The sequence below is a fragment of the Nipponia nippon genome, unplaced genomic scaffold, assembly GCF_047370975.1.
Source record: "Nipponia nippon isolate SJK-2023a ecotype South Korea unplaced genomic scaffold, ASM4737097v1 scaffold_7, whole genome shotgun sequence".
Classification (NCBI taxonomy): domain Eukaryota; kingdom Metazoa; phylum Chordata; class Aves; order Pelecaniformes; family Threskiornithidae; genus Nipponia; species Nipponia nippon.
The window spans coordinates 32,259,445-32,286,863 of record NW_028262391.1 but is presented as its reverse complement, the minus strand read 5'-3'; the positions used below and the strand labels follow the sequence as shown (position 1 = coordinate 32,286,863).

At 45.4% G+C, this 27,419-nt stretch overlaps 1 protein-coding gene across 1 annotated transcript in view; it reads right to left on the bottom strand.

Annotated features, from left to right (window-relative positions):
- The window catches only part of HYDIN (HYDIN axonemal central pair apparatus protein), a 158,461-nt gene that overhangs the window by 126,587 nt on the left and 4,455 nt on the right, over nt 1-27,419 (bottom strand). Inside the window, exons 2-7 of the mRNA XM_087740958.1 lie at nt 22,468-22,599; nt 21,185-21,310; nt 19,381-19,500; nt 15,830-15,964; nt 8,036-8,235; nt 136-260 (exon numbers count right to left, since the gene is read on the bottom strand). Coding sequence (XP_087597084.1) covers nt 136-260; nt 8,036-8,235; nt 15,830-15,964; nt 19,381-19,500; nt 21,185-21,310; nt 22,468-22,587 — 826 coding nt within the window. The 5' untranslated portion in view covers nt 22,588-22,599. The remainder of the gene's footprint in view (nt 1-135; nt 261-8,035; nt 8,236-15,829; nt 15,965-19,380; nt 19,501-21,184; nt 21,311-22,467; nt 22,600-27,419) is intronic.

The following is a 27,419-nucleotide window of genomic DNA, read 5'->3' as shown; positions in this document are numbered from 1 at the left end:
ACTGAAACATCCAGAGGTTTTGAAAGAAAAGGTTTTAGAAGTTGTTTGCAAGGCAAGCTTAAGATTATTCTGCTTAGAAAGGGCTCCGTTTTGAAGGATGCAGAGAGCGTGCACGATGCAGTGCCCAGCACTTACCTGTGTCATAGTGAACTATCAGGGACCTGGAATGATCCCCAGTTTTCAGCGGGTGAAACTCCACTGTTACTTGCATGGTGTCACCAATCCCAAGAGTCCCGATGGAGGCATCGACAGAGAAAGGGCTGCAACACAAAGATATCAGGACTATTGTGGGAGATTTGGGGACCATATTCCTTTGGCAGTCTAGTTCACTTCAGCTCACTTGTGCAAGCAAGGAGCAAATGAACCACAGTCAGTAGAAGAAAAACACAACATACAGGATGAGAAACAACTACTGACTCTCACTTCTGAAGAGATCCAGTCCCTCAGAAGACCCTATGGTATAAAATGACCTCATCTCCCCCGTACGCTGCATCCAGTTCTCTGCAGTAAGGCTCAAGAGTCCAACTGCTAGCAATACAACCAGAGAACGGTTTTTGAAGAGCACAGAGATGGTAAGAGCTATTTGCATGCACAACTTGACACTGACTTCCTCAGGAATCTGTCTTTTCCTGCCACCTATAAACCTTACCTCAAGAGATGGAAATGTCAAGGCAATACCTGTTCCAATGAGATTACAGCCTAGAAATCAGACAGGAAGAGTAAAAGTCGCTTGAAGACCAGAGAATTATTAGGGTTTAATTTGCAGAATTCATTTTTTACCTTGAAAACATCCTGGTTTAGTCTAAGAAAGGGCACGTTTTATCAGCATTTCAATGAAAGCTGCTCTAAGAAGAAAAGGAACAATCAGAAAAATTTGAATGAGTGCAAATGCAGATTAGAGTGATACCATGACATGGAAACAAGACACAAAAGGAGTATCCCATTTACAACCTGAACGATTAAATTCCTAGCTAAATGAAGCGCCATTAACAGGAGCATATCAAGGCGAATTTAACAGAAGGTTTTCCATGTATTCACAAGCAATGCAGTCTGGGACTCTGGGTTTTAATCCAAGCTTGGTAACTGTTTGCTTGGCCCACCAAAGTCTGTGCAATGTGTTGGAAATAATTATGAAAATATGTTGGTGTACTTTGGATTTAATGTGAGCAATTATGATTTGCCAGCAGGTAAACAGCTCTTGGCTGACAGACACAAAACTCGATGCTTTAATGCTGAGGGACAAGTCAGACGAAACAATGCTTCTGCACAATGGCAGCTGGCCTTCGTGGCTCTTGTACAGCCCCACTTAGAAAACAAAAGTTATTGGTTTTAGTGCTTTGCTGGTGGTCAATTTGTCACCTTAAAAACACGTTCTGGAGAGTTTTACCGTGATTAGAGAACGCGACACGCACACAAAAATAATGAGAACAACTGGAGCCGTGCGCAAGCTGAACTTTGTTCACGTAAGCAGTGACAGCTGGTGAAGTTGCTGGAGTTTCTGCTCATTAAGGAGATATTGCTGCAATTAGGGGCCTGACCTGTTCCCATTACAACTAGTGAGAACATTGCTGCTGACTGTAATGGAGAAGCATTGGGCCTGCAATGCTTACGTGCTGGACTGGAGACTTTTGAGAGAGAGGAAGAAAGACCACCAGCCTCAGAACTGGATTGCTCTACGTGGTCCTGCATCTGCACTGATGGTTATGCCAGGACTGCTGCAGGTCCCTGCTGGTGCTTGGGTGGGATCGTGGCCTGCTGTGGGAAAGGCACAGATTTTGGTTTTTTCTCCCTCTTTTTTTTTTTTTTTTTTTCTCTTTTCTTTTTGCTAGAAATGTTGCCAGAACAGAAAAGCTGCTAGTTAAGGAAGGGGATTCCTGGCAATACTTCAGCACTACCTCCCATCCCATCATCTTCCTACTCCTTCCTCATGTCTACATACTCCTGCCCTCCAATGGCTGGGATGGGAATAACACTCCTGGGGGTGACTTCAGAGGACGCCTGAGAAAGAAGTTATCTTCATATTTCAAATTATCAGAAGAGAATCCAACCCAGTTCAGGACTCAGTTCTCAGGACTGAGAAACCAAGCACAAATCAGACACTGCATCTCCTACATCCCACCCCATGCTGTACCCATAAGACAACTTTGTTACTCCTGTAGCAGGGGATCATTATCCCTCACGTAGACCTGGTTCTCCAAGACCCAAAGATGCAAGCTCCATGGTTAAACTTAACTCCTCTGAATTTCAGTCAACATCACTAAGCTGTTCCCTGCAGCCTACAGATAAGAAGAGATGCTACAGAGACATTCCTGACACGTTTTAATAGCCAAATGAAAAGCACTGCCAAGAGATGAAGCTGGCAGGCTAAACTTTAGGCTTTTATCCATTAATTGTGAGCTGTTCTTTAAGATAATTCTGGTTCTGTTAGATCTATCCTTTTAATGAATCACCACTGCTCCTGAGAGACAGAAAAGATAAGGTTTGGATTTTTTTTAATAGCTTGTTTTCTTCTGACATGCTTTTTAACTATGTCCATTTGGATATTTGCTTTGTTGTACAACATCCAAACTTTCACAAGTCCAGATCTCCCAATGGTACCTTGCAATCCCCAGCTTGTATAAACTCATCCAGCCACACCAATTTAGGAGAAGACTTCCCACCAGTACCTGGTGAGATCTTGCCTATTATTGCCCTTCAGAAAGAACGCAACACTAGATTTGTAAGCAATTTCATAATGATGTATTTTGGCATTTACATCTTGCTTACTTTCACCAGGCATCAGCTCCGCATCTTGAGAGAGCTGGACAAAAGTTATGTCCCGTGAGGATACCAAGGGCCAAATAGTCCTGACATAATTTAGAAACACAACTAAGTGAACAAAGCTGGCAATTCTGTGACTCAGGCTCCCTAACCACCATGCCGCCTTTTCTCCTGCAACCATACATTTAGCAAATGCAGTGTGCAAGGAGGCTACAACACCCTTCCTCAAGTCCCATAGTATGTTCACCTTCTACGACCAAACTTTCTTTGGTCTACTTGCGCCTTAATTCACATTATAAAATCATTTGAGTTTGAGAGAATCGATTTCATTAAAACCTATCTCCAACTCCAAAGAAGGCAGTAAAAGCTACTGGTGATTGAATTGCCTCATCTTTCCATTAAGACCTACTGCAGAAAAGAACCCAAAGATCATTCAATCTCAGCATATATTACTTTTTAGTAATGGTATAGCAGCCAAAGTCAAGCAGCACAACTATTCCAATAAACCCAGTCTGTTGGGTCAAAGCATCCAAGGCTCCATCTCTGTGCTGAAAAATCTTCTGTAGAGTCAGCATCTCACAGCTCGCTCTCTCCCTCTTTCACTGCACCTAGGCTCTCTTTTCATATTCTTGGATGGTGTTTGTACCCTATGATGTCTCCCATCCCATGCCTCCATATAGTATATGGGTACTACAGAGAGGGATGCAAGGGGGCTCCAAGCACTGTGCCTTATAGGATAGTCTTCTGAGCTTTCAGAGCTTCATGGGGACATTCCTAAACAGAGGCGCTTATCTCAGACTGATCCTCTCTAGCCCTGTAGCATGGCATAGCACAATGTCTGTAATTTCAGGAAAAGGCAGTGCTGCACTGAGATCTGCTTCCAGACACCATTTTCCACTCAAATGTACTGGAATGACATTTATCTCCCTGAATGTCACGGAGAAGAAACTCATTATCCCGCCTTAACAATGAGAACGACAGGAAGAGTCTTTCTATATTTATACTATTATTATTCTTTAGTACCAAGCTATGCAGTTAAGAGCTGGGTATGGACATGCAGAGGCACAACGCCACACTGCATAATGGGGAGTGCTTTGGTGTTTTTTTCCTTTATGAATAAGTGGTCAAAATGTGGCTGTGTTTTCTGGTAGATACCATGGCAAGGGAGAGCTCTGAACAGGGAACAGCAGAAGGACGCTGAACTGGCCCCATGGATTCACTTAAGAGCTCTTCCCTGGAGTGAAATGCACAGCAGAAAACATCAAAGTCCTTAGATAAATGAGTAATAGGCAGGGAATGCCATCATGAACTGACCAGATGCAAGAGCTGAGCTCTCAGTACCGACTGAGAGGAAAGGTTAGGACTGGAGATAGGCTGAAAAATGCACCGAAGGTGAAAGCAGGTAGGTTACACTTGATGCCATAGAGAAGGGAATCCAGAGAAAGGAGGCAAAGAAAAGTGGTATAAGCAGTGCATTGGACTAGGAAATGGTGGCATCTGCAGCTGACTTGCAAATAGGCAAGAGCCTGAATTTGCTCAGGCCAGAAAACAAAATTTGCAGCAACTAAGACAGAAGTTTCAGTTGTGCAGATAGGCAATAAAGGACAGAGGGCAGCTGATGGGTCTATAAACTTGGACAGTTCTCTCATTCCCTTCTACTCCACCAGTCCTCCTCCCTCTCTCATATGCATGCGTGTGTGCTTGTACATAGCACGCAAAGCTATTACGTGATATTAAGATTGGCTTTAACACAACACCGCATCCTTACTCAGCAAAAGTTAAGCACACATTCAACTTAAGCTGCTTAAATTCTCCACTAAATAAGAATAGACTGAAATGGTCCTGAAATTCAGTTTGTAAGGCTGGCACTCCTTTCCCCTAGCACCTATGCCATAACTCTTGATTACCGCACCTCATATTTACACTTTAAGCTCTCCAGGACAGGAAACATAACTCATTCATTTCCAAAGCACGGTTTTAAATGTTCTGTGATAATAATTAATCATCAAGTTATTATGGAAGTCATTCAAAAGAATTAGTGACTTTAAATTAAATCTTCACTACCTCTGTTGTTAATAACTATGCAGCCTTTATTACAGCCTCTACAACAGGGAAATTAATCCCCTAACATTAGTAGGAAAATGGCCACTGTTGTGAAAGCCTCTGTAAATATGTCTGTTCAAAGACAATTGCCAGCTCATGATCTACTAGCCTCTGGAGCACTGCATTGGTCTGATTCTCAAGCCAACTTGTCATGCCAGCTGGGAGGCCAACTCTTTTCTGCTGGGTTGCTAGAACGACAGGGCTCACCTGGGAGCTCAGCAGTAGGTATCTGAGCAACTTCTCATAGCACAACAAGCAAGGAACCAACCATTGATCGCTGCTATCAAGAGACTCAGTCATTAATGTGAGAGTTGGCACATATGGTAGAGGGTCCAGAGGCACCCAGACAGCAAGAAAAGAGTTGGTGCAATGCAGCGATGATATCTCCCACAGTATGGTCCCCAGCACTGGCTGGAATAACCACTCCTGGCACACCATGGCCTCATCACATAGGGGAGAACATGGTTGTTCAGGTCTTGGGATGCAAGGGGATATCTTGACCTGATCAACGGGAGGGAACACTCAAAATTTGGTGGATGATACCAGACTGGAGGGAGTAGTCACACTGGAGGGCTGGGCTGCTATTCAGAGGGACCACAACAGGCTGGAGAAATTGGCTGATGTGAACTTCATGCAGTTCAGGAATAGAAAATGCAAAATCCTGTATTTGGGATGGAATAACCCCTGGCGTTACAGGCTGGGCATTGATGGGATAGAAAGCATTTCTACAGAAGAGGACCTTAGGGGCTGGAGCACAGGACATGCAGGGAGATGCTGAAATAAATGGGTTTGTACAGCCTTGAGAAGGAAAGATGAAGAGTGATCTTAGTGCTATCTACAACTATGTAAAGGGAAGGTGTAGAGAAGATGGGGCCAGGCTCTTCTTTGAGATGTACAGTAATAGGATAAGGGAAAATGAACACAAGTTGCAGTAACGGAAAATCTGAGTAGATATTAAGAAAAAAATTGTCACCACGAGGGTGGTTGAACACTACATCAGGGACCCAGAGAAGCAAGGCAACCTTGAAGACATTCAAAGCTCAACACAAAAAGGCCCAGAGTAGCAAGCTGTGTTATTTGCAAACCTGATCAAACTTTGACACTGGTCTTGATTTGATTAGTATGTTTGCTCAGATGATCTCCAGAGGCCCCTTCCAAGCAAAGTTATTCTATGATTTTATCTTCTTAATCAGCCCAATTCCATTTCACATATTCCCCAAATTTCTCCTATTTCTTATACATCTGTGCATATACGTATAGGCAGATGGTAGACAGACAGGCATTAGAGGAACTCAACCTTTAAGAAAGTGAAGATGAATTATGACAGAAGATGAATTATGAAGAATTCATTATAACATTTTGCTGAACACTTAAAGCAAAAAAAAAAGAGAGCAGAAACACAGGAACTTCAGAGAGCAGAAACACAGGAACTTCAGAGCATTTAAAAAGAAATCTGAATGCAAGTGGGGGCAACTTAATTAGAATAAAATGCTGCTTATATTCAAAGATTTAAATCATCTGTCTGAAATTTCAAACTGGCTTTCAAAAGTTCATAATGAAATGGAAGACATGACTGAGGCCCTCAGCTGACAGGGGAAATCGTATCAGCTTTTGATGTCCATACACACGCAATCCAGTTATTCAGAATTCTGCTTTTTTATGTCTTTTGAAATAAAACTTTTGTAATGCTTCCCATTTCTTTATTGCAAATCAGGACTGAAATATTTAATTGCTGAAGTTCAGAAACTCTTAAAACCTGTATCAAGCAGGATTCAACGTACACTGTATCACTCAATAGAACAGTTGGCAAGTACATTGCAAAAAGATGCTAGACTTTACTGGGTATTTATTTTGGTGGTGACAACAAGATCTGGAAATCCCAGAGGAAAACTCTACAGTGATTTACAAGTTCCTGCCTACGTGTTTTCCACAGTGAAAAGCAGCAGCTTGCTTAAATAGCATCCTAGAAGCCTGCTTAAATAGCTTTGCCAGGCTTTGGTGGAAGCTCCTCTTGGACCCTCACATTTCACAGGAGAAAAGTAAAAAGTCCTTTGAGTCCTGTTTTCCTGGGGAAGAAACTGAGGCAACTCAGGTGCACCAATTCAGCAGGGCTTTGCTGCATTCTCGACCTCAGCTCCTACACGGAGACCTCTGGGACCAAGCAACTCTCAACTAATTACCAGCCAACTGAACCGGTTTCTGGGCAGATGTGGTGTCAAAAAGGTGTTACCCTCTCCAATTCAGCAAACTGGAAAACCAGTGACTGTCTTCTGAGACCAAAAGGAGCAGTACAGGCTGTCCACAACACAATTCACATCAGTACCACCAAAATGCCATGTGCTTGTGGCCCCCCAGAGAATGGGTGTATTTGGCTGATAGTAGTATCTAACCATTTCAGAAGGTTATCATCAGGAGGTTGCAAGGTAGCTACTAACATTCTAGCACTCACCAGGAAATCTGGAAGAGATAAAGCTCTAGAAGAAAATGCCACCAACCTGTGCACCAGATATTTGCTGCATCTTTTGCCTGTGCCCTCGTTAACATTCTGGTTTGGGGCTGTAGTGCAGTTTTGAAGTCAGTGTCTGCTCATCTCCACTTAAGAGCTCATTCTACTTAAGAATATTTGGTCCCAGGGACCAGACCAAACCTACTGCAAAACAAAGTTCCTGGACCACGCAGTGTTATTGTCAGGGCCTCAATACCAATTGCTTTGATCTACAATCTCCAATTGCACTTGCTAATATAGACACAGCTGCTGATAAATTCTGAAATCCCTCTTTCACCAGCTCATAGCTGGCCATTCCTAACACTGCATTTGGTCTACCTGAACTGAGCTCCTAGAGCTGTCATCTGCCATGCGGTATCCTATACAGCCCAAGGGCAGTCAAGTTGCCTTCCTATATTTGTTCTTTCAAACTAACAGAATTGGTCTGGCAAGATACTGCGTTGGAGACACGACTGCAGTATAAAACTTTGCTGCAGCTTGCAGAGTTTTATCAAAGGTTGCATCATGCTTAAAACACTGTAAGCAACTGCAAAACCCACATGTCCTGCCCATTTCCAGCTATGGCTGCAATATAGCAGCTCGGATGCTCTGGTTCCTTTTTGTTACTGGTTACTAACTATATTATCACGCAACAGTGTTTTGCACAAAAAAGATGAGCTGCTTTACCTCTGAGTGCTGATGCAGTAGCGGGCCTCCCGATTACCAATGTTGCGAACCAGCAGAGTTTTCTGGGTGCTGTACTTGACTGGACAGACGGAAAAGTTCAGCTGGTCAGGGAAGTCCAGGATAGCTCGGGCACCTATAGCTCGGATTGGCACAATAAACTTTTCCCTTTCTGTGATGCAGATGAGCTGGTGGAAGTAATCCTGAGGGGAAAGAAACAATCTCAGCACAGTGCATTTAGTACCGTCCCCATGTCAGAAAAAAAACCTGCTGTTTTCTATGACTCTAACAGTAGCATTCAATAATGTAGTAGTACTTTTTACCTTAATGACCTTTCATTCCAGTAGCATGACTTGGACAGGGCTGTTAACTTGCAAAGAAGAAACAACCTCATTGATTCACCTGCTTTTGCAGCAAGCTGGCAGAACCAGACAAAATTCTCTGATACCTTGATTCTGAGGCATCAAAATAGAGTAATTTCATGTAAGGGATTACAGCAGTAACAAGAACCTGCTTCGATCGCCACTGCAGGCTATTAAAGGCACCACTAAGAACCCGGTTGTGCCACAGCACTAACTCAAATCCCAGCAATGCAATGACCTCATTGAAGCTTGGCAAGGGATGCTCAGGTATATTTTCAAAGGACTTCACCACATGCACAATCAACAGTCAGTCTTTGGTGAAATACTTAACAAGCCAGACACAATAATTGTTTTAATGTCAGGTGAGCGTAGGGTACGTGTGTATTTCCCACAGCATTATAGGGACAAGGCTGGGGACACACACCCCCTTAAAAAGCTATCTGATCCATCTCCCCACCCCAGAACTGGCTCAGCTCTATACCCAAACTATTTTTGGGAGATGTTTGACAAGCACTTAAAAGCACTAACAATTCCACCCCTGCCCTCAGCAGCCTGTTCCAGCTCTACCCTAGACTTAAAGAGAGTTCTTCCTGTGTCTAATCTCAAATTTCCCTTTACATCACATCCTAGCCTCAGGGGATGCAGGCAATAGCTTTGCTTTCTCTCTGCTGCATATTCTGCCATGGTTGATGCCTTAATCACGTCTCTCTTGTAAGGTCTCTCGAATAAGTGACTTGGTGCCTTGTTAGCATGCCTACCTCAGGCAGGTGGTATCAGGAGCTGCAAACATGAGACACTCTGACATCCCTACCACAGCAAACTCAACTGTGCTATTCCCAATCATTGGCTTGTTCAGAAATGAGCCAGACAGTCCCCCCCAGCTGTCTGGCATTTAGCAGTAGGAAGGCAAATCAAGCCACCAAAATCACTTTACTGTAGCGTTGAGCAGATCGATCTCCAGATGTACGGTGTGGCATCGCTGTGCTGGAAGTATTGCCTTGCCCCTGCTGAAATCAGTGGTAAAACTGTTGCAGTAGGGCCAGGAGCCATTACCTCCAGCAGCTCTCTTATTGACAAGTTGATAAAAGCTCTGCTTCTTATCACTCACTTGCTGTCATGGTCTTTGCTTCCTCGGTGCTTTTAACTCATTTGATATTTTTATAATTGTTGAAGCAGCCAGCAGACAATTTGATTTAGGAATTGCACACAGTGGCAAACTCCCTTAACCAGAACAGATTTGGATTCCTCTGCACTTGGTATTTCCTGCTCCCATGCCCATCCTCTCCAAGCCTGGAAGGGACCGAAGGCGGCCAGATGAGGCACAGACACATAGCTATTGCTTTAACACAACAACTAACACCCAGTGCCTACCAACCACCTGCTCAGCTGGGGTTTAACGTTGCAGTAACAGATGCTGTCACATCCAAGATGTAAAAAGAATAAAGATGGATCTTTTTTTCTAGACATCTGCAATTTCCAGTGTGAATATTTGAGAAGGGCTTTTGCTTCTCATATTTGGAAGGTAAAATACCAGGAAGGGAACTGCAGCAAGCGACCTACAGAATTGAATATCACATTTCAGAAGAGTGTTTCATCTTCAGCAAGTCTTTCCGAATTAGCAATTTTGTACTCAATCTTGCAGCATAAGCCCTCTAAAATAAAAGCTATGGGCAGCCCATGTGAATTTAAAGCACCTATTGTCTGGGTACTTCGTGTCCTGGACTGTTTAGATCCTCAGAAACTGCATTAGCAAATGAAGAATGCTATTTACCTTTTTTTTTTTTTTGTTATTTTGGCCACACTACTGTAACAAAGGCATTGTAAATCCAATTGAAAGCTGCATGCCTTATTAAGTCTTGGCATGCCATATTTACTTATCTCTCCTTTCCAGATGCCAGGTAGACAGAGGAGGATGCGAGGAGTTCAGATCAGCAGGGGGATAAAGAAAAAAAAGAAACTTCACCAATTGGAGGTATTTGATGGAAGTAAAAGGAAATAATTTTCAAGTCATTGTCATTGCTAAGGAGTGAGTGGATCAACAGCAATGTAAATAAGAGCCCGAGGAAGAAATTCCCCCCAAAAGCAAGCACAGGCAGCCTTCCCAGCTCTGTTGCCGGTGAGGGGCACTGGGACTGCCTGCATAGCAATGCATGGGGGAAGGGACTTCTCCAGGTATGCAAAGGCAAGGCTAAAGCAACAAGGATTTGGCCTCACAGAGACAACCACGACCTTTGAGAGAGAAAGCTGCCTCTTGCCATTCGTGCACACGCACATTGTGTGCTGAGCCCCTTCTCCAGGGATGCCCTGGGACATTGCATCGTGTACAAGGCTTGACTCAAAGCACTTCAGCGCATGCTGACCCTTCAACCATGCTCTAGGACCCCAAAGCGGGACCTTGCATCAAAGCTGAATGCCGTGTCAGGCCAAGCAGGGGGAAACCCAAGGAAAACGGGGTGCTAGGCAGAAGCTGACTGCTCATGCTGCTGCAAACCCATGGTCCCTTAAGCTTTAGAAAGCTGAATCGCCCTCCCCTGGGAGAAGATAAAGGCTGCAATTCTCCACTGCAGCACTACCCTGTGTTAGCAACTCTGCTATGCGCTTACTCACAAACAACTTCACAGTTGAAACCAGTTTAAAATCTTGTTTTACTTTGCAACTGCGAACCCTTAGCAGGCTGTTTAAAACCGGGTTTCTAAAGAAGCATGCCTGGGTGAGAGGGGCGTTGCATCACTTCTATGCTTTAAAGATTGTTGTGTTTAGATGCAGCTTTAGGCTATAGATTTTCATGAAAATAGAACTTTATCCTTCATACAACTCTGCTCTCAATTTTAGGGAAAATACAGTTCATTGTACGATGGTTCCTCTTTTCTTATTCCCCTTTGATAAGCAGTAAGTTACAAGCTCTGTCCTGCAAAGCATCACCACTGGCATTTGAATTAGCACCCACTGAAATTAAAGCAACTTCTTGCATCAAAGGTGTCATTTCAGGCTCTTTGCAAACTCAGGCTAACATTAAACTACTGTCACAGTGATATCAACCTTAACGACCCAGTATGCCAGTGAACTCGGATGTCAGTTTTTCTGTATAACCGATCCTAAATAGTTCCCCTGAATTCCTTGCAGCAGGCAACCACAAAGAAAAGATCCTTGTAGCATGACCTAATGTAGTAAGTTAAACAGGGAAAGCTCCCTGCTGAAACCATGATACCATAAAGGCTGGAAAATAAGGGCCATTAAAAAAGAGGAGGGAGGCTGGAGGATGAAGACAGCTTCACATGAGAAGGGGTACCCCTTCTCCTGCCTCCCTCAGCTACCAATTCACAGGATGCTTTGAAATCAGTCCCTTTGCTCCAGGTTCATTTTCCCCAGGGCCATTTGCCTTGATCTTCTGCCTCTTTCCTCCTCCCAGTAGCCTTCTTAAAAGTGTACTTGGAATAGATGTTTTGTAGCACACAGAAGCTAACAGGCTGGACTGAATTTTAAAGGAGTTAATTTGAGTAATGCAATAACTCATTGTCCTGTCATATTTCATATTAATCAATGAGCATTAATTCAGTCTCCACTGAGCATCAGTAATGAATTTTGCAAACCTTACAGACTGAACTTGTATTGCCTGAAAATATTGTATTGCTTCAGTGAAAAGAGCAAGAGGACAAAACAGAATAAGCCGTGCCATGTTTTTATATGCTTCTTGCTCCCTTCTTCCTTTAAGATAAGCTATTAATAAGCCCAAAGGGCACATAAATGTAAGTATTTCTGCCTGTTGTTTGTTTGCCAGTCAGTTCCACAATGGTTTCCAATTAGGCAGAGACTGTCAGACCATAATGCAAGTACACCAGGGAACACAGGGTGGCACGAGAACACCCACACTGTACAACCGGAGGCATAAAACAGAAATGTGTATATCAGAAGCAGCAAGAGTAACTAATTGGAAATGTTGCCCAGCAGAAAAATTAGCATTTCGTATTTATAATGCAAGTGCCAATAAACAGAGACACCTCAGGTATTTATTTACTTTCTGACAGTCCAATCACGTGGCACATTCCCAAACGACCACGAGACAATAGGAAACTGCTCATTTTTCAAGAAAGGGCTACGTGGCACGTGGCATAGCAGCCACTAAGAGCTCACATGATCCTTTTATTTAGGGCTTAGCCGCAGTTTTACTCCCTTGAATCAGGAGTGACTTTGCTGAAGTCAGACTTACCCCAGGGAAGAACAGATTCAAAGCAAGAGAATTACATAAACCAACTCCACATCAGGAGGACTCTCCAAGCCTGACAGGGATTAGTACCTGCATCCCAGTTCACTGGGTTATCCACAATGCCTGTGGATCACAGAGAAACAGAGGCTGTTCAAAGGTAGCACTCGTAAGCCTGCCACAACTAAAAGGCATGCATTGTGCACACAAGCCACTGCAAGCCCAACACAGGTGGCTTTACAGAACGATTTCCCAAAGCCTGCCTTTTTGCTAAGGGGTTTTCAAGGTGCTGCGCACCTCCTGACCGCGCTATTGATGCATTTCTAGCTGAGCTACAGCACTCTGGTACTTCGCTGACTCACGCTCCATCACATACAAGACAAAGTGTTCGATTTGTACAAAATTCTGATTCTGCTGCATAAATCCCCACGTGCTCCTCACGGAGTGGCATGCATCCCTCTCCTGATGCCCTGCACAACCCCTGCAAGGAGCACAAAACCCAGTTCAGCAGAAACTGCCGGGGTGTCGCTGAAGCTGTGCAGAGGATCTCTCGCTGGCAGAGCTCACCAGTTCAAGGGCAAGACAAGGGACAAAGTATCAGACATTAGAGTTCTCAGGGTTATCTCACCCTGCTTCTATTTGTGGTGATATTCATGTGTTGCTCTGCTGCCTCTCTAAATTTGAAGAGCAGCACTTTGCCTTTCATGGGCACCAATTTACCTCTTCTACCCCAAAAACGAACACTAATTGACACCAATAAATCACATTTTAAAGGCACCAGTGTACTTTGCAAAGCCTAACTCAGTGAGATTAAGCTCTTGTGTCACTTTGGTAGTTTGGAGAACTGCCCTAGGCCAACATAATTTTTACCCTAAATATTAATGATGTTAAATAATTTCTCAGTCCCTCCAGAGGAACAGATTATTCCACAAGCATGGGGAACTAGGGACCACAGGGCATTTCCTCTTTGGTTTTCTGTATCCATGTTGTTTGAGGATAGGACAAAGAGTTAAACTAAATCTAAGCAGCAAATGAAAGACAGAAAATACCTATGCCCAAAGACATCTTGCACCTCTGGCCTGGTGCAGAAACATCTGCTGGCTCAAAGCTGTTCCCTAACCTTGCCTCTCCAACAAAGTCATGCTAAGAGGTAGCAGGATGCTGGTGGAAAGTCAGCCTGCCTGTCTTTGTTTCCCTGCAATGCTTTCTCCCTTCCATGCCACGTACTAAATCCTTCTGTATTAAGCCTCCAGATAACAGCATCAACCCTTCAGATCACAGCACTGAGAATCAGACTTGCCAAGGCCACAGCACTGATATTCTAAGCAAAAGCATCGCCTACTTGGCATGGAATAGGTGCCAGTTGAGAGAGCAACCACAGCAACATGCATGAAGACACAACCACGCCAGTATTACTGCCCACAGGCTCTGGGGTAATGTGTCTGCCTGCAGATTGTACCTGACCGTTTATTCCTATACATGCTCTTCCAGGCAGGTGTCTCAGTCACCTGCAGCACACCGACCTCCTGCTGAGTTAAGGACATTAGAGCTCAGTGCGTCTGTGCCAGGCTGGCTCCCTGCCACATGCACAGCACTCCCTCTCCCCTAGACTCGCAGCTGGATCACAGGCAGGCAAGTATCCTCAGGGACAGCACAGCTGCAAGGCTTGAAAACAGAGAGTATGAAAAAGCATCGTCTTTGCTCCAGTCCAGGGTGAGGCAGGGAAGTGGCTGCCAGATGGGAAAGAAGAGTGCTCTCTGGATCTCTTTGTTCCTCTAGTATTTTCCATAATAATTAAACCCCTACCATTGAGCAGAGAGGTGACTAAACATCTTATTAACACTCCTCCCTGTCATTTTCATACTGTTCCCCATGTGCATCTTCCCTCGTGACCACTCAAGAAAGCGCAGGGAGGGAAAGCACAGCCCGTCAGTCCCTGCTGCAGCAGCTAAGGGCACCATGCAATGCTAAGAGGTGACTAGCTGCAGACTGCCTCATCACAGCCTGGAGCAGACCTCACAGCCGAGTGTGGGCTACAACCAGTGTGCAAAAAAATTGACAGCTTTAGAGATAACGTTCTGCTGTCTCACTAGTGTGTACAACATGATATACATTAAGGCGACTCCAGTTTTCAAAGGTGGTGGTCCTCACTCTGATCAGGCTCACTTTGGGTCCTTGTCCTGGTTTCAGCTGGGAGAGAGTTAATTTTCGTCTTGGTAGCCGGTATGGGGCTGTGTTTTGGGTTTAGGATGAGAACAATGTCGATGATACACTGATGCTTTGGTTCTTGCTAAGTAGTGCTAAGCCTTTGCTAAATAGGTGCTAAGTGGCGCTCACACTGGTCAAAGACTTTTCAGCTTCCCCTGCTCTGCCGTGTGCACAAGAAGCTGGGAGGGGGCACAGCAGGGGGGGGGAGGGGCGGTGCTGACCCAGACTGGCCCAAGGGCTATTCCATACCATGTGACGTCATGCTCAGTATACAAGCTGGGGGAAGAAGAAGGGGGGGGGACGGGGGGGACGGACACTGGGTATGATGGTGTTTGTCTTCCCAAGTAACCGTTACGTGTGATGGAGCCCTGCTTTCCTGGGGATGGCTGAACACCTGCCTGCCCATGGGAAGCAGTGAATGAATTCCTTGCTTTGCTTTGTTTGCGTGCACGGTTTTTGCTTTGCCTATGTAACTATTTATTTTACTTCAATTATTAAACTCTTCTTATCTCAACCCATGAGTTTTCTCCCTTTTACCCTTCTGATTCTCTCCCCGATCCCACTGGCGGGGAGTGAGCGAGCGGCTGCGTGGTGCTTAGTTGCTGGCTGGGGTTAAACCACGACAGTCCTCCAAATAACAGACCACTTTTAAACAGACTTTTGTATTTATAATTAGTGGAGCAAACCCATAATTACACAGCAATGGCCAGATACGAGAAACCAACACCTTGAGAGGCCACCCCACCACAGACAGTAGACTCTCTCATCCCTGAAGCCAACAGACATGACATTAAGTGTTTCAGCACTGAAGGATAAAAACAGTCTGAAACATCTAAGAGCCTCCAGCCTACGAAAGCATAGTCTTCACCATTGGAAAAAGAGCTTCCCCCAGTTCTAGATCCAATGCTACCTCACTGAAACCAGGACAGTTCCTCAAAATCCACACCAGATGCCCTGTTCTGAATCCAGTCCTGCATGTTCACCTTCCACTTGAAGGCACCAACCTCTTGGGACTTCCAGTCTCACCTTGTTCTCCTCAGGGGTGAAAAGGATGCGAAAAGTTGAAGGCATGCCAGGTGCTACCTTACGGCACACAGCATTGGGGCTGATCAACTTGAAATAAGGTGAGCTCTCCAAGACAACCTTCACCAGCCGAGGAACCTGCAGGAAAGACATGAAACTATGATTTTGCCACTTGTGAAAACATGAGAAGAGATTTGGCCATGCCCTGGTGACATCCTTCCTTAACCACCTTTCCAAAGCTCTGGAGGAACATGCACATAATACACAAGGGTGGACTTGAATTCGTTCTGCCTGGGCAAAATAGTGCCAGGCCAGAGGCAGCAGGGAAATGCCCTGCTGTGAAGCAATCGCCAAGCAGGTAAGACACCAGCAGTATGCAGATATAATACCTGAATCAAGTCATCCCCATATTCAACAAGCCCAAAGAACCTGCTTGCTTCTGCCTGCACACGTCCGTGCAGTCATACCTCTAGAGGGGTATGTATTATCTGAAGGCAAAACAGTATGTGTTACACTTGGGGAAGAAAGAAATTCACTTCTAACATACTTGGTTTGACTGGGGCAGCCAAGCTGCAGTGCTAGAGTCACACAGGCAGACCAGCGAGAAAAGGAGACCACAGACATTGTGGCCTTACTGGGAATAAAAGCAAACCTGAAGAGCAAAAGGAGGAACATAGGAAGACAAAGAAACAACCCCAGACACAAAAAGTAGATGGCTAAGAGAATTTAAAGGGGGCTGTAAAGAAGCAAGGGAGAAGCCCGACACTCCACAAGGAAAGGGTGATGCAGAAGATGAAAGCAGTCAACTTGCCAAAATGATGGAAAGCCAGACGACCCCCCAGGCTGTGCCTATCAATTAAGGGCTTCAAAGGCATTTTCTGCCTTGAGATACATGACCAGCACTGACTCACAGTGTGATTTCTTTATTAAAAGCCAATCTCAGCTCTCTAGAGGCTCTTGCTGCCTGGTGATTGTAGCCAGGCAGCTGCCAGTGCAGGCAAGGCAGATTTCTGGGTATTCTTCCCCACACCCAGGAGTCTCTGCATGCACCCTGCTGCAAGTTTCTGCCCTCTGGGATACCACAAACACAGAGAGAGCAACCAGGTGTTTTCTAGCACACAGACATCGACCCCTGAGCACCAAATCTCATCTCAGAAAGTCTAGAACAGGCAATTTTGACTGACAGGCAGCTTCACTGATAAACATCAAACCCACACGAGGCTTGGGTAAAATGAAGATGCATTCTGCACCACCCACCCAAGCCTGATAACCCATGGCCAAGGCAGTCCTGAACTCTCCAAAAACCCTTTGCTTCCAGCAACACTCTGGGGCAAGTTCCAGGAGCCAATTTCACACTGCAGACAAACGTTTTGGTCACCAAGACCCTTGGTAGATGAGCACATGTGGCTAAGACCTTCAGGAAAAGCCACCCAGCACATCTCTGAGGATGGTGAGGAGCAGTCTGAAGACAGAAAAGCAATTTTACAACACACAGGTAAAAGCAGTAAGTATACAGCGAAGCACTTCTGTATCTGAATGATTACAGAGCCTCTATTTGGAATACACTTTGCTGTTTGGAACCTCAGGCTACCGTCCAGTATAAGTCAGTGTGGTAGGGAGGATGCTGGGAAACTGGTGAGAAAGCTTTGAGACAGAACACAACGTTGCTTTTCTCCAGGACATTACTGAAAGCCAACAAAATTAGAATATAATAACCTCTCTTGGGATTATCATCTCTACCTTTGTGTATTTAAATATGCCAAGGATTTTCCTTAGAGCCAGTCTTACTTTTATACCAGTGTTGTCCAATGGTTAAGGTCTTACTAGCTTCAAAACTGATTTACTTTGGAAAAAAAAAAAAAAAAAAAAAATCAACAGTTCACACACTGCCTCCCCCTTGTAGGGCATACAAATCCCAAGGTGCAGCTGTACAAGTTTATTATTTTTTACTGGGAATGGCAGAAATGTTGATGCAGATGTTCTTTTCCACTTGAGGAAGCATGAATAGAGCAAATTAACTGTTTGCCTGTTGGCTGGTACTTGGCAAAGACAAACATTTTGAAGTGCCACATGAATAATGGAGCAGCTGAAGCCAAAAGACTTACTGGGAACGAAGCAGAGCAGTAGGAAAAGAGAAACTGAGGCACATTTTAAATCAGGAAAGAGGATACCTACAGCAAAGAGTGTCCAAGATAAGTGTGGACCACACAAATGGTATCCCTTGGGCATGGGCATCCATGCTGCATCTTTCCAATATTCCCAAGCTAATTCCAGACCAGGAATGGCACAGTACTCTCCAGGAATAACTGAGGGACCACACCTGCATCCTTCCTTGCCAAAGGGTCTTCCATTTTCAACCATGTCCCTGTCAAAACCTGTTACCTCAGAATATACTTTGACTTCTCTTGCTGTTCCTCCACCTGCAATATGCCCTGACAGCTTTTTTTTGTCTGCTTGTTTCCCCCAACAGGTAGATTTGGAGAGGGGGTTAATTCACCTGCTCTCGTGTACACTTCTACCTTCCCATCCTGCCTTCCTCTCACATACACATCTTACTCTTCATTACAGAACAGTATCTTTAATGACACCTTTTTTTTTCCTGACCTTTCTCTGCTTCCAGTACACTTACTGTTACGTGTCAAGAGAAACCATTGTGTGTACACCAGAGCACTTTCTAACTCAGCTCCTTTCCTCCCTCCTGTCTTTTCCCACCAGCTTGCTCCTGGCACCTGCCTCATTCGAACAAATGTTTCCCCTGCTGAAACTCAGAAAGGTCTCAATTTTCCTCTTTACAGTGGAACAAAATTGTTGACATTTTTCAACTTTCCCCTTCTCAACTTTCTTGGGAAATCTCAAAACAATCACAATTTTTTCAAGTAAAGGTGGAGACCGTCAAGTGCACATTACTCTGGATGTGCTGTGGTTCTCCAAAGGGAAAGCAGAGAGCCACATTGTCTTAGAAAAACCTGAGCAGAACTGAATTAAGCTTAGTAGGGCCCTAAAGTGACACCTAAAGGCCTCCCACTGCTTCTGCTAAATCAGTCCGTTTCCACTGCTGTTTCAAAACACCTTTCCTGGAGTGCTAATGCCACTAATTATAACTTATTCCAGCATAAAGTAGAGAAAACTCAAGCTCTGTGCTTTGACAGTCAGCTGCACAGGGGCAGCTAAACAGGCTGTGAGAGGCTGAGATGCCCTGCCAGAAACCAAAATTAACCAAGGAGCCACCAGGACATGATGTGCACTCAAGGTAAAGCATGAGAGCGGATAAGAACTGTACAGCCCTCAACATTCCCATCAATCCAGGGCTTTCAAGGGGAAGGATGCCGATTAGGAAAGCTCCTTTGGGTTAGATACCGCCAATGCATGGCCAAAATCAGGGGGAGAATCTCCACCATGGGAAGGTTTCCACCATCTTGCAAAATAAAGGTGGTGAGACATTTTATTCTGGATGTGTTGTGCTGCAGCAGGTAACTTGCTATGCTGTATACTATGTGAATTACACTGCTCTCCTCTTCCAGCACAGTGTTAAATCTCCGCGTCCCAGTACTTACTTTGTCGTTGTTCCTCAGAATCAGTGGCACTTCGTAGACCTCGCAGGGGACATAGTTCTGAAATACAACCTCTGATGGGAAAGGCTGAAACAAGCTCTGTTCCAGGTCAACTGCTGAGAACTGGAGATGCAAGACAGAGCAAGCAGTGAGAGGTTCAGCTGCTGGGAGAAAGATTCATGAATGAGAACCCTACATTGATCTCCAGCGAAGCACAATCTCTTGGCGAGTACGTCTGCCCAGCTTACGTTAGGTAAACAGTGGCTCACCCACCTGTGTTCTGAGCTGATCAAGTTTCCAGACCACATTGAGCAGGCTCAGGCTAAGAAGCTCTTTTGGTAGGTGTTTCTCCAGGTTTCCTTCTCCAAAATGCAGGGCAGCACTTACCTCCAGCAGATCCCTGTGCTAATGTGGTCACACAGCTCCAGAGCACTTACTGAAAGAGCCATGAGCACTCATGGAGCAAGTGAAACCCAAGAATTTACATGAGACTCCATGGGAAACAATTTTGGGATGATCTTTACTCTGAGACAGAGACACCAAGTCCCACATGTCCTCAAATATCTTTTTTGATATAGAGCCTAGAAACCAGTAAGAAGAGACCAGTACCAGAGGAGGTAAGGCCAAAAAGAAAGTAACAGTAGTTAGGAAAGAGACAAACGAGGTGAATGCTGGATGGTGATAAGGTTCAGCTCTTTTCTCAGCATTACTGGGCAACTTGAGTAAGACTGGACTTGGTATCTCCTTTTTCCATGAGCTTTAAATGTATGCTTTATTGTATTCTATTATTTCTGTTTTATTTAATACCACTGCAGAAGCATGTCTGAAAATATAGACAAACAGCAAATTCTTACAGAGCAGAGGCATCACTTTTTGAGAAAATTCCTCCCTGCTTTGTCTCCCCTCTTCCAGCTGCACAGTTCCCACTCAAAAGACACAGGCAGGTCTCCTGCTTCTCCACTGAAGTCACAGTCACGCTGAAGCTAGTAGCTGCAGCACGCTGCCAGTTATTTGTGCACTCATCTGATGCATTCCCAACCTCCTGTGCTGCCTAGGGCAATCCTTAACCAATTTGTTACAGGTCTCTTGCTGGCAATTTTTTGCTCAACAGCCTACCTCAGTAATCTACCCATTTGGACTGTGTGCTATACTGAACAGTCCTGTAAGAAAAGTGGCTTTAAACATCCATCTAAGTAGGCACTGATCCAGATAAAGCACATCCACTCCCCTCTGCCCAGGGCGATTCCCCTGTATATCTGGCAGCCTGCAAAATCTTACACCCCATAAGGGTCCCACATGTTGTTCCAATCCAAAGCATTAATGCAATTGGTTTTGTTAAATCTTGAGTAATTACCATAGGGCCTACAGCCTTCAAAGGCCAGTGCTGCCACCATTGAGGGAGTCTGATGACCCCAAGCATTTGACAGTGACTACACCAAAGCAAGAGGTGGCCATTTTGGCAAGAGGATGGAAAATGGCAAGCTCGTGACCTTGTGTCCTGCCCCAGCCTTCCCCCAGCATTATGCTTTAGGCACGGTAGCTAAACTCCAGCAAAACCCACCAACTTCAGCAGAGGTTCCTTATATTGACTTAGCACAGATCAGGACTTCAACATCTCACCGGGGAAGAATCTTTTACCTTTCCCCCAGCAGAAGGCAGAAGGAACTACACCACCACCAGCAGTTTGAAAGGACAACAGGACCTAGTCACCAAGGTATTTAGATAAGCTGGAGGCAAGCCTGTCACAAGCACTCACCCTCTTCAAATGTCACATCAAACAGCAAGGAAAAGGACAGGAAAAGGCTACCTTTTGATGGGAGGTTTCACTCATGTCTAGAAGCTGGATAATCTGGGGCCGCCTCATCTCCCGAGTGCTGGCCAGCCTCTGCTCGGTGGTAAGAGACATCTCCTTCAGGAAGGCAGAGGGAGTCAGCTGAAATGCAAAACACTAGCAAGAGCTACAGAAATGCCTTTGTTCAGAAAGGCTTTTCTTGTTCAAGTGCCACTGATGAATAATTTGTGTTCACAGCAACTAGGATAGTCCTGGAAGTCCCGTAAGTTACCTGCTGAAATATTTAACATCAGTAAATTAATGATATAGAGCGGAATACATGTGCTCTAACCAAGTGGCTCCATCCCATTAGCTTCTCCTTCATGATTTGATGTGACATGTTTGGGGATTTCTGCTCTTCAGGCATTTGTCTCCTCTTTAGTTTTGCTGGATTGAGCCAGTGACCTTTGAAGAGAGTGGGGAGGAGTTATCAGAAATCCCTTGCACAACACTCACAACCAACATACATGTGGAGATGTCACTGCTTGCAAGTCACAGGAAAGCAGAAAAGCAGCGTTGTGCCAAGGCTGCGGTGGAGAGGAATGGGTCCAAGTTTTAGTTACCTTTTTTTAATTAGCACCTGTTTTCTCTCTGTTCTGGCCTCACAGACCCTTCCACAGAAGTATACAGAGATACCTCCTTGGTGGAGCCTGAGCACTATGTCACCTCCAGTCAGGTGAGCTCCAGTCAGCAAAGGGGACATTTGGGGATGGGAAGGAGGAATTGCCCTGATGCCATTGCTGTTTGCAGGGCTGGATCTGTGCTCCTCATAGGATATGAGATACGATAAAATAACTGTTTTGGAACCTATTCTATCTGGGACCAGCCATGTCTCTCAAGTCTTCAGGCAGAGTTTGAGCAGCCCACCACACGCCCAGCTGCCTAGAGGTATGGTCAGGGCAGCACTGGCAAGTATGCCTACATGACAGATGATGTTACTGTCCACATAGCAAAAAGGATAGAAAGAAGCACATGTTCATGCTTCAGCTATTCCAGTGCACTGCTGAGTACGTGCATTTGTTTAACTCTGCTCCAGCGGCACATCCAGGCAAGACCCTAGATTTTCCCTGAAGCAGCACACAGTCCATCCGCCCACTGCACCATGAGAGCCACCTCTAACAGAAGCATGGCAGCAAAGAGATGGGGAGGTGGTGTCTAGCTTCACAGTGCTGCTAGACAGCAGGAGGGGAAGGCAGAGGTACACAGGAGGAGTTTCCAGCCTTAACACAGCTTCTACCTGGCCCACAGCAGGTACTTACAGTTACACACTCCTCTGCCTCTCTGATTAGCTTCGGATTACGAGGTGCTACCACTTTGCTCTGGAATCCATCAGCCATTTTGGAGGACTCCATGGACCAATGGATCTTGCCAGTGGCCATGTCTCAGCTCACCTGGAAGGAGCAACAATGGGACTTTGAAAATCCAGAATCCCATTCATGGCAGACCCAAAGGATACACCTGTGTCTCCAGGCTGTGGCATCCTTCATAAGTGGAGAACATAAGGCCTCCCCACCCTGTTTCATGATTAGACCATATTTAAGTGGTGGAGTTAAGATTCATAGAAGTAAAACCCCAGAACATTCCCTGAGCCAAAACAGCCTTTTGCTGTGGGTGCAGTCCCACAAGTCACAGACACACACCAGGGCCTGCTGGCATTTCTCACCTTCCCCCCCGCCCCACTCCATTACTTTTGGAACCCCATTTACTGGAATTATTACCCAAATCTCTATTAATATCCAAACTGTCCTTTATTACTCTTTGAAAGTTTTTTGGGGGGAACAGAAGGAAGGTAAATGTCACCTAGCTGCTTCATTTTGCAAGAGCAGCTGACCTGATGTGACTTTGTGCCTGACCCTACTAAGTTCTCACAGTATTATGAACAACCTTAAACCCAGGGATCGCTGCTGCCCCAAGAATTAACAAAATCAGACCACTTTCCTGCTTTGCAAACCTACTGTCCACCCTTTGTGCAAGGAGCCGGGTGATGTTTCTAACTAATGGAGCATTGAGTTCAATACTCTGATGAAGAACTATAGTTTCTCAAGGCTAATTTGGTTGTTTTAAGTTACAAAAATTATCCAGCAAATATGACTCCTTCCAGGCATGAAATTACCACAGTGCCCAAGAGTATTTCTCCATGGAGAATGAGGGCCCTAATTTTCACTTATTAACACCCAAACTCAAGGCTTCCTACAGGCATTAGAGGCTGTAACAGCAGAAATAAAAGCATGAAACCATTAAAGGAACATGAGCAATTAGCTCAAATATAAATGCAACATATGTGAAAGCAGGGCCACTTAAGACTTTATCCTAGTGGCAGTTCTTCTCCAGCATCCTTATCCTACAAGTAGCATGGGTTAACAGGTCCATGGGCCATTCTTCTTCCAATCACCAGCCTGCCAACCACCTCTCTTCATCTGTCACACGAAGTGGGTGTGCAAGAAAGGGCAAGAAGAGAAGACAACCCCAGAAAGTGGGTCTCAAGCACAGACAAAAATCAAAGATAAACATGTACAGTATTTGCTAAGCACTACTTTGGACTAGAAATAATTTCCCCTCCCCTTCTGGCTACCTGGACCAAGGAACAGATGGATTTGCCCACTTCTTATTTTCTGGGACTTGAAAGACCAGTGCTTTCAAACCCAGCTCTACCCTAAAAATTTTTTTCATCCTGACATTAAGTAAAATCATAGATCATATTCCCTCCCACTTCCTTCTGTTCCACATCATCTTTTTTGTGTGGACTTGCTGTATACAGCAAGACATCGTCTATACAAAGATGACCATTCCCTTCCCCTCAAGTTTTACCCACATCCTGTAAGCAAGGCAATAACTTCATTCCTTTACTCCCCAAACAGCTACAGTATTATACACGTTCGTGATACTGGGCCCTTTACAGTGTTAGGAAACTACAAGGTTGCTGTTTCCTTTTGTTCTTGCAAGAAACATGAGCACAGCACTGTCCTACGGACACGAGGAAATGCTGCAGCAAGAGCTAGGATTTAAAGCTGGAAATAACTATTTTTCAAGAGAAATCTAATGGGGATGATACAACATTAATCTGGATTTCAATGTTTTATTATTGGGTCTTGAGAATAACTGGATTATTTGTTCCAATTTTCTACCTGTAATTTCACTTCACTTGAAATTAATCCTGTTCATCATGCCCACAATGCTTGTTTCCAGAGGGCTTCCAACCTCCACACCCCCATTGCAGTCTTACAGCTTCCCCCACCCTCCAGCCCTGCAGTGAGGCACTTCCACAGCCCCACGGCTCCACTTCCCTAGAGCCTGCGGCGATCAGCCTCCTGGATTCGAAGGAAAAGAGCAGAACTAAGAAATCGGCCACATCTCCATGTAGAGGCAGGACAAAACAGCAACCACAACACAGCACGCTTCCAGCCCACCACCCCATCTGGTGGAGAAAGATCTCTATCTTCCCCACCTCAGACAGCCCTCTACCCACCCCAGAAACGTAAGAAAGGATTGCAATTCCCCCTCTGCTTCAAGCTCAGGGCTCAGACAGCTCTGGCACCTCAGCTTTAGGTTCACAGAACAAAAGCCCTGAGCCTGGGCAGAGGAACCAGCTGTGCCAGGACACAACAGCTAAGACAACCTAGACAAGTGATGAAGAAATATGCCCAGGGCTGAGGTGGAAATTCCTGACTTGTCTAAGGAAACCAAGATGTATCAGAGCAGGGTGCCAAGCTGAAGATCAACCAAGGACATCCAAGCTTCAGCCTCTTCCCCGAGGCTCCCTTTAGTCCAGTATCTACAGCTAAGCCAGAAGTCTCTACCATCACTGCAAGTTACACAGCAACTTTAGAACCCATTAAAAACCCTTCTACCTCCCCAGACTTGCTCTTAGACCAGGTGTATAGTTAAATCCTGCTGAGTATCACATAGCCACTGCATCCCTGCTGTTGGCCCTCCTGCCAACAAAACTGCTTCCTTCCTGCCTGGTGGCCAGACACTACCTTAGGACAGGTAATTCACTTTGAGTAGCACCCAGCCTTGCTTCCTGAATCACCGTGGGCTATTTGGTGGCTGTGGACAGCCTGAAGGGACAGGAGCCGGCCAGGGAACCGTTGATGTGACGGTGCTCCCACCAGCACAGCAATAACTGTCACTGGGCTGGTGGCTTCCGAGTGCCCAGTGGAACCTGGAAGGCAACTGACAGGACTTGGAAATTGGGCTGCCCAGCATCTCCTCAACTGTTACAGCCTTGCCAGGCAGAGCAGGAGGATTTTACCAGGACCCCAAGGAAGGAGAGAGTTCAGAGCTTGACATTAGCTAAAGCCTGCTCGTTTCTCTGCTGCTGAGCTCCTCCTGCTCTAACGTGGGGAGATACTGCACTGCCCAGGCTCAGGGTGCTGTGTGCTGTGTTTTCAAAACAGCAGCATCTCATCTGTAAGCAGCATGATAGGAAAGGTCCACTAACCCAGTAAAGAGTGGGGGGTTACCCCCTTAACCAGTTCCACACCAAGGGAAGAGATGCATGTTCAAGCATTTGTGGCTTTGGGATTTCTTCAGCTCTAGGCTGGAGTGGAGACTACGCTTTCTGCCTTGAACTTTCTCAGTATCGTAATTGGTCCACTTGGTCTCTGCTCTGGTGGTTTACAATGTCACTGAAATGCCTTGATAAAGTTATAGCCTTGCAAATCACTGTAGCCCATTTATTTCTTAAACATCTCACTCTGCAGTGAATGATTGCAGCAGTATTAGAAAGCCTTAGAGTAGCATTTGTTAATGTTCCACGAGCTTCAGATAAATTAATTTAGACACTGCAGACAAGCTAATCATTTCTTTGTTTAAGGAGTAAAGAAAAGTTTTCATGCTGACTTACAAAGCAAGAATTTAATTTCTATTTTGCTCGCCCAGGGAGGACCCCAATCACATCAATGCAAAAGAGAGCAGGCAAATCACCATGTTGCTGCAGCTCCAACAATGCCTTTGGGGGTGTCCTCTGTTGTTGCACCTGGTGAATACCCATCTGATGAGCTTGTTCTAATTAACCGTGCACACATACACAAACACACCAGCCAAGGACACCCAACTTATAAGAGTATCTCAGCTGCCAGGGAGCTTCACGCATTTTCAGCACAGCATATGCTATAAACAAAAGCTTCTCATGAGACTCTTGGCCACAAGCAAACCAAATCATCACATCTGCTTGGCAGGGAACAAGGAACCCTCAGTTTGTAACCCCCCAAATAATGAATGTTGGTTTTCAGTCCAGTCAGGGAGGATCTGAGCCCTGAAAACTAACTGGCTCTCCAGCCAGTTAGCCTGTGGAAACGTGCTCCAAAACATCTCCCACATGGTGTCCAGCCACAAATCTGAGTGGAAACTGGAGAGCTCAAGCAAAGAAACCTCGATGTGACACCCTTTTGCACTCCAGGCACCAAGTCAGAAGTGCTACAAGGAAAGGAACCTGGATGGTGGGTGATGCTTCCTGTCTCAGAAGGCAGAACTTGAAGACACATGTCAAGGTGAGACCCATCAAGTCTTTCATGCTTGGCCTGAGGTACACTCACAGGGCTGCCACATTGTGCTCCTTCCCAAAAGCTCCAGCACTTTACAAGCAATGTTAGAGCCTCGCCTGCTCAGCACAGAAGTGACTCCTGCCTGCTGCGGGCAAATAGCATACCTGGAGCCAGGTTTCACACTCAGAGGATGTGCCAGAGAAGCCTCAGGTGCTTAGCAAGGGAAACTGCTGGCCACAAAGTACCTTCACAGCACTTCATTGTAGAAGTGACACAAAACCCATACAAGGCCTGCAAGGACTCCAGCACCCCAATGCCAAACCTGATGCTGGTACCTCGCTTTGCTCTCACCAACCTCAACAACCCTGCTCCCATGCTTGGCTGTGTTCCTGCTATTCAACTCACCATCTATTTTTTCCAGCCCAAACCTTCCTGCCCTCCTACGCAGATGGAGGGGGCCAAAGCCATTCCTTAGTCCTGCTTGTCAGCCCAGACAAGGTCACTTCCACATCTCCTAGCACTGCTGCATGGAGAAATCAAGTGAGAAAAAGCCTGATCTGCAGGCTAGCAGCTATGATGCTTGAGAGCTAAGGAAAAGTCTTGGCTGGGGGGCTCTGCTCCCTGGATTGCAGTGTCTTTCAGCTAATGACTATTTAACATGCAACGCATAAGCAGTCTCCAGAGGAAAAAAACATCAGAGACCAGGATCATCTTCAAAGTGAAGG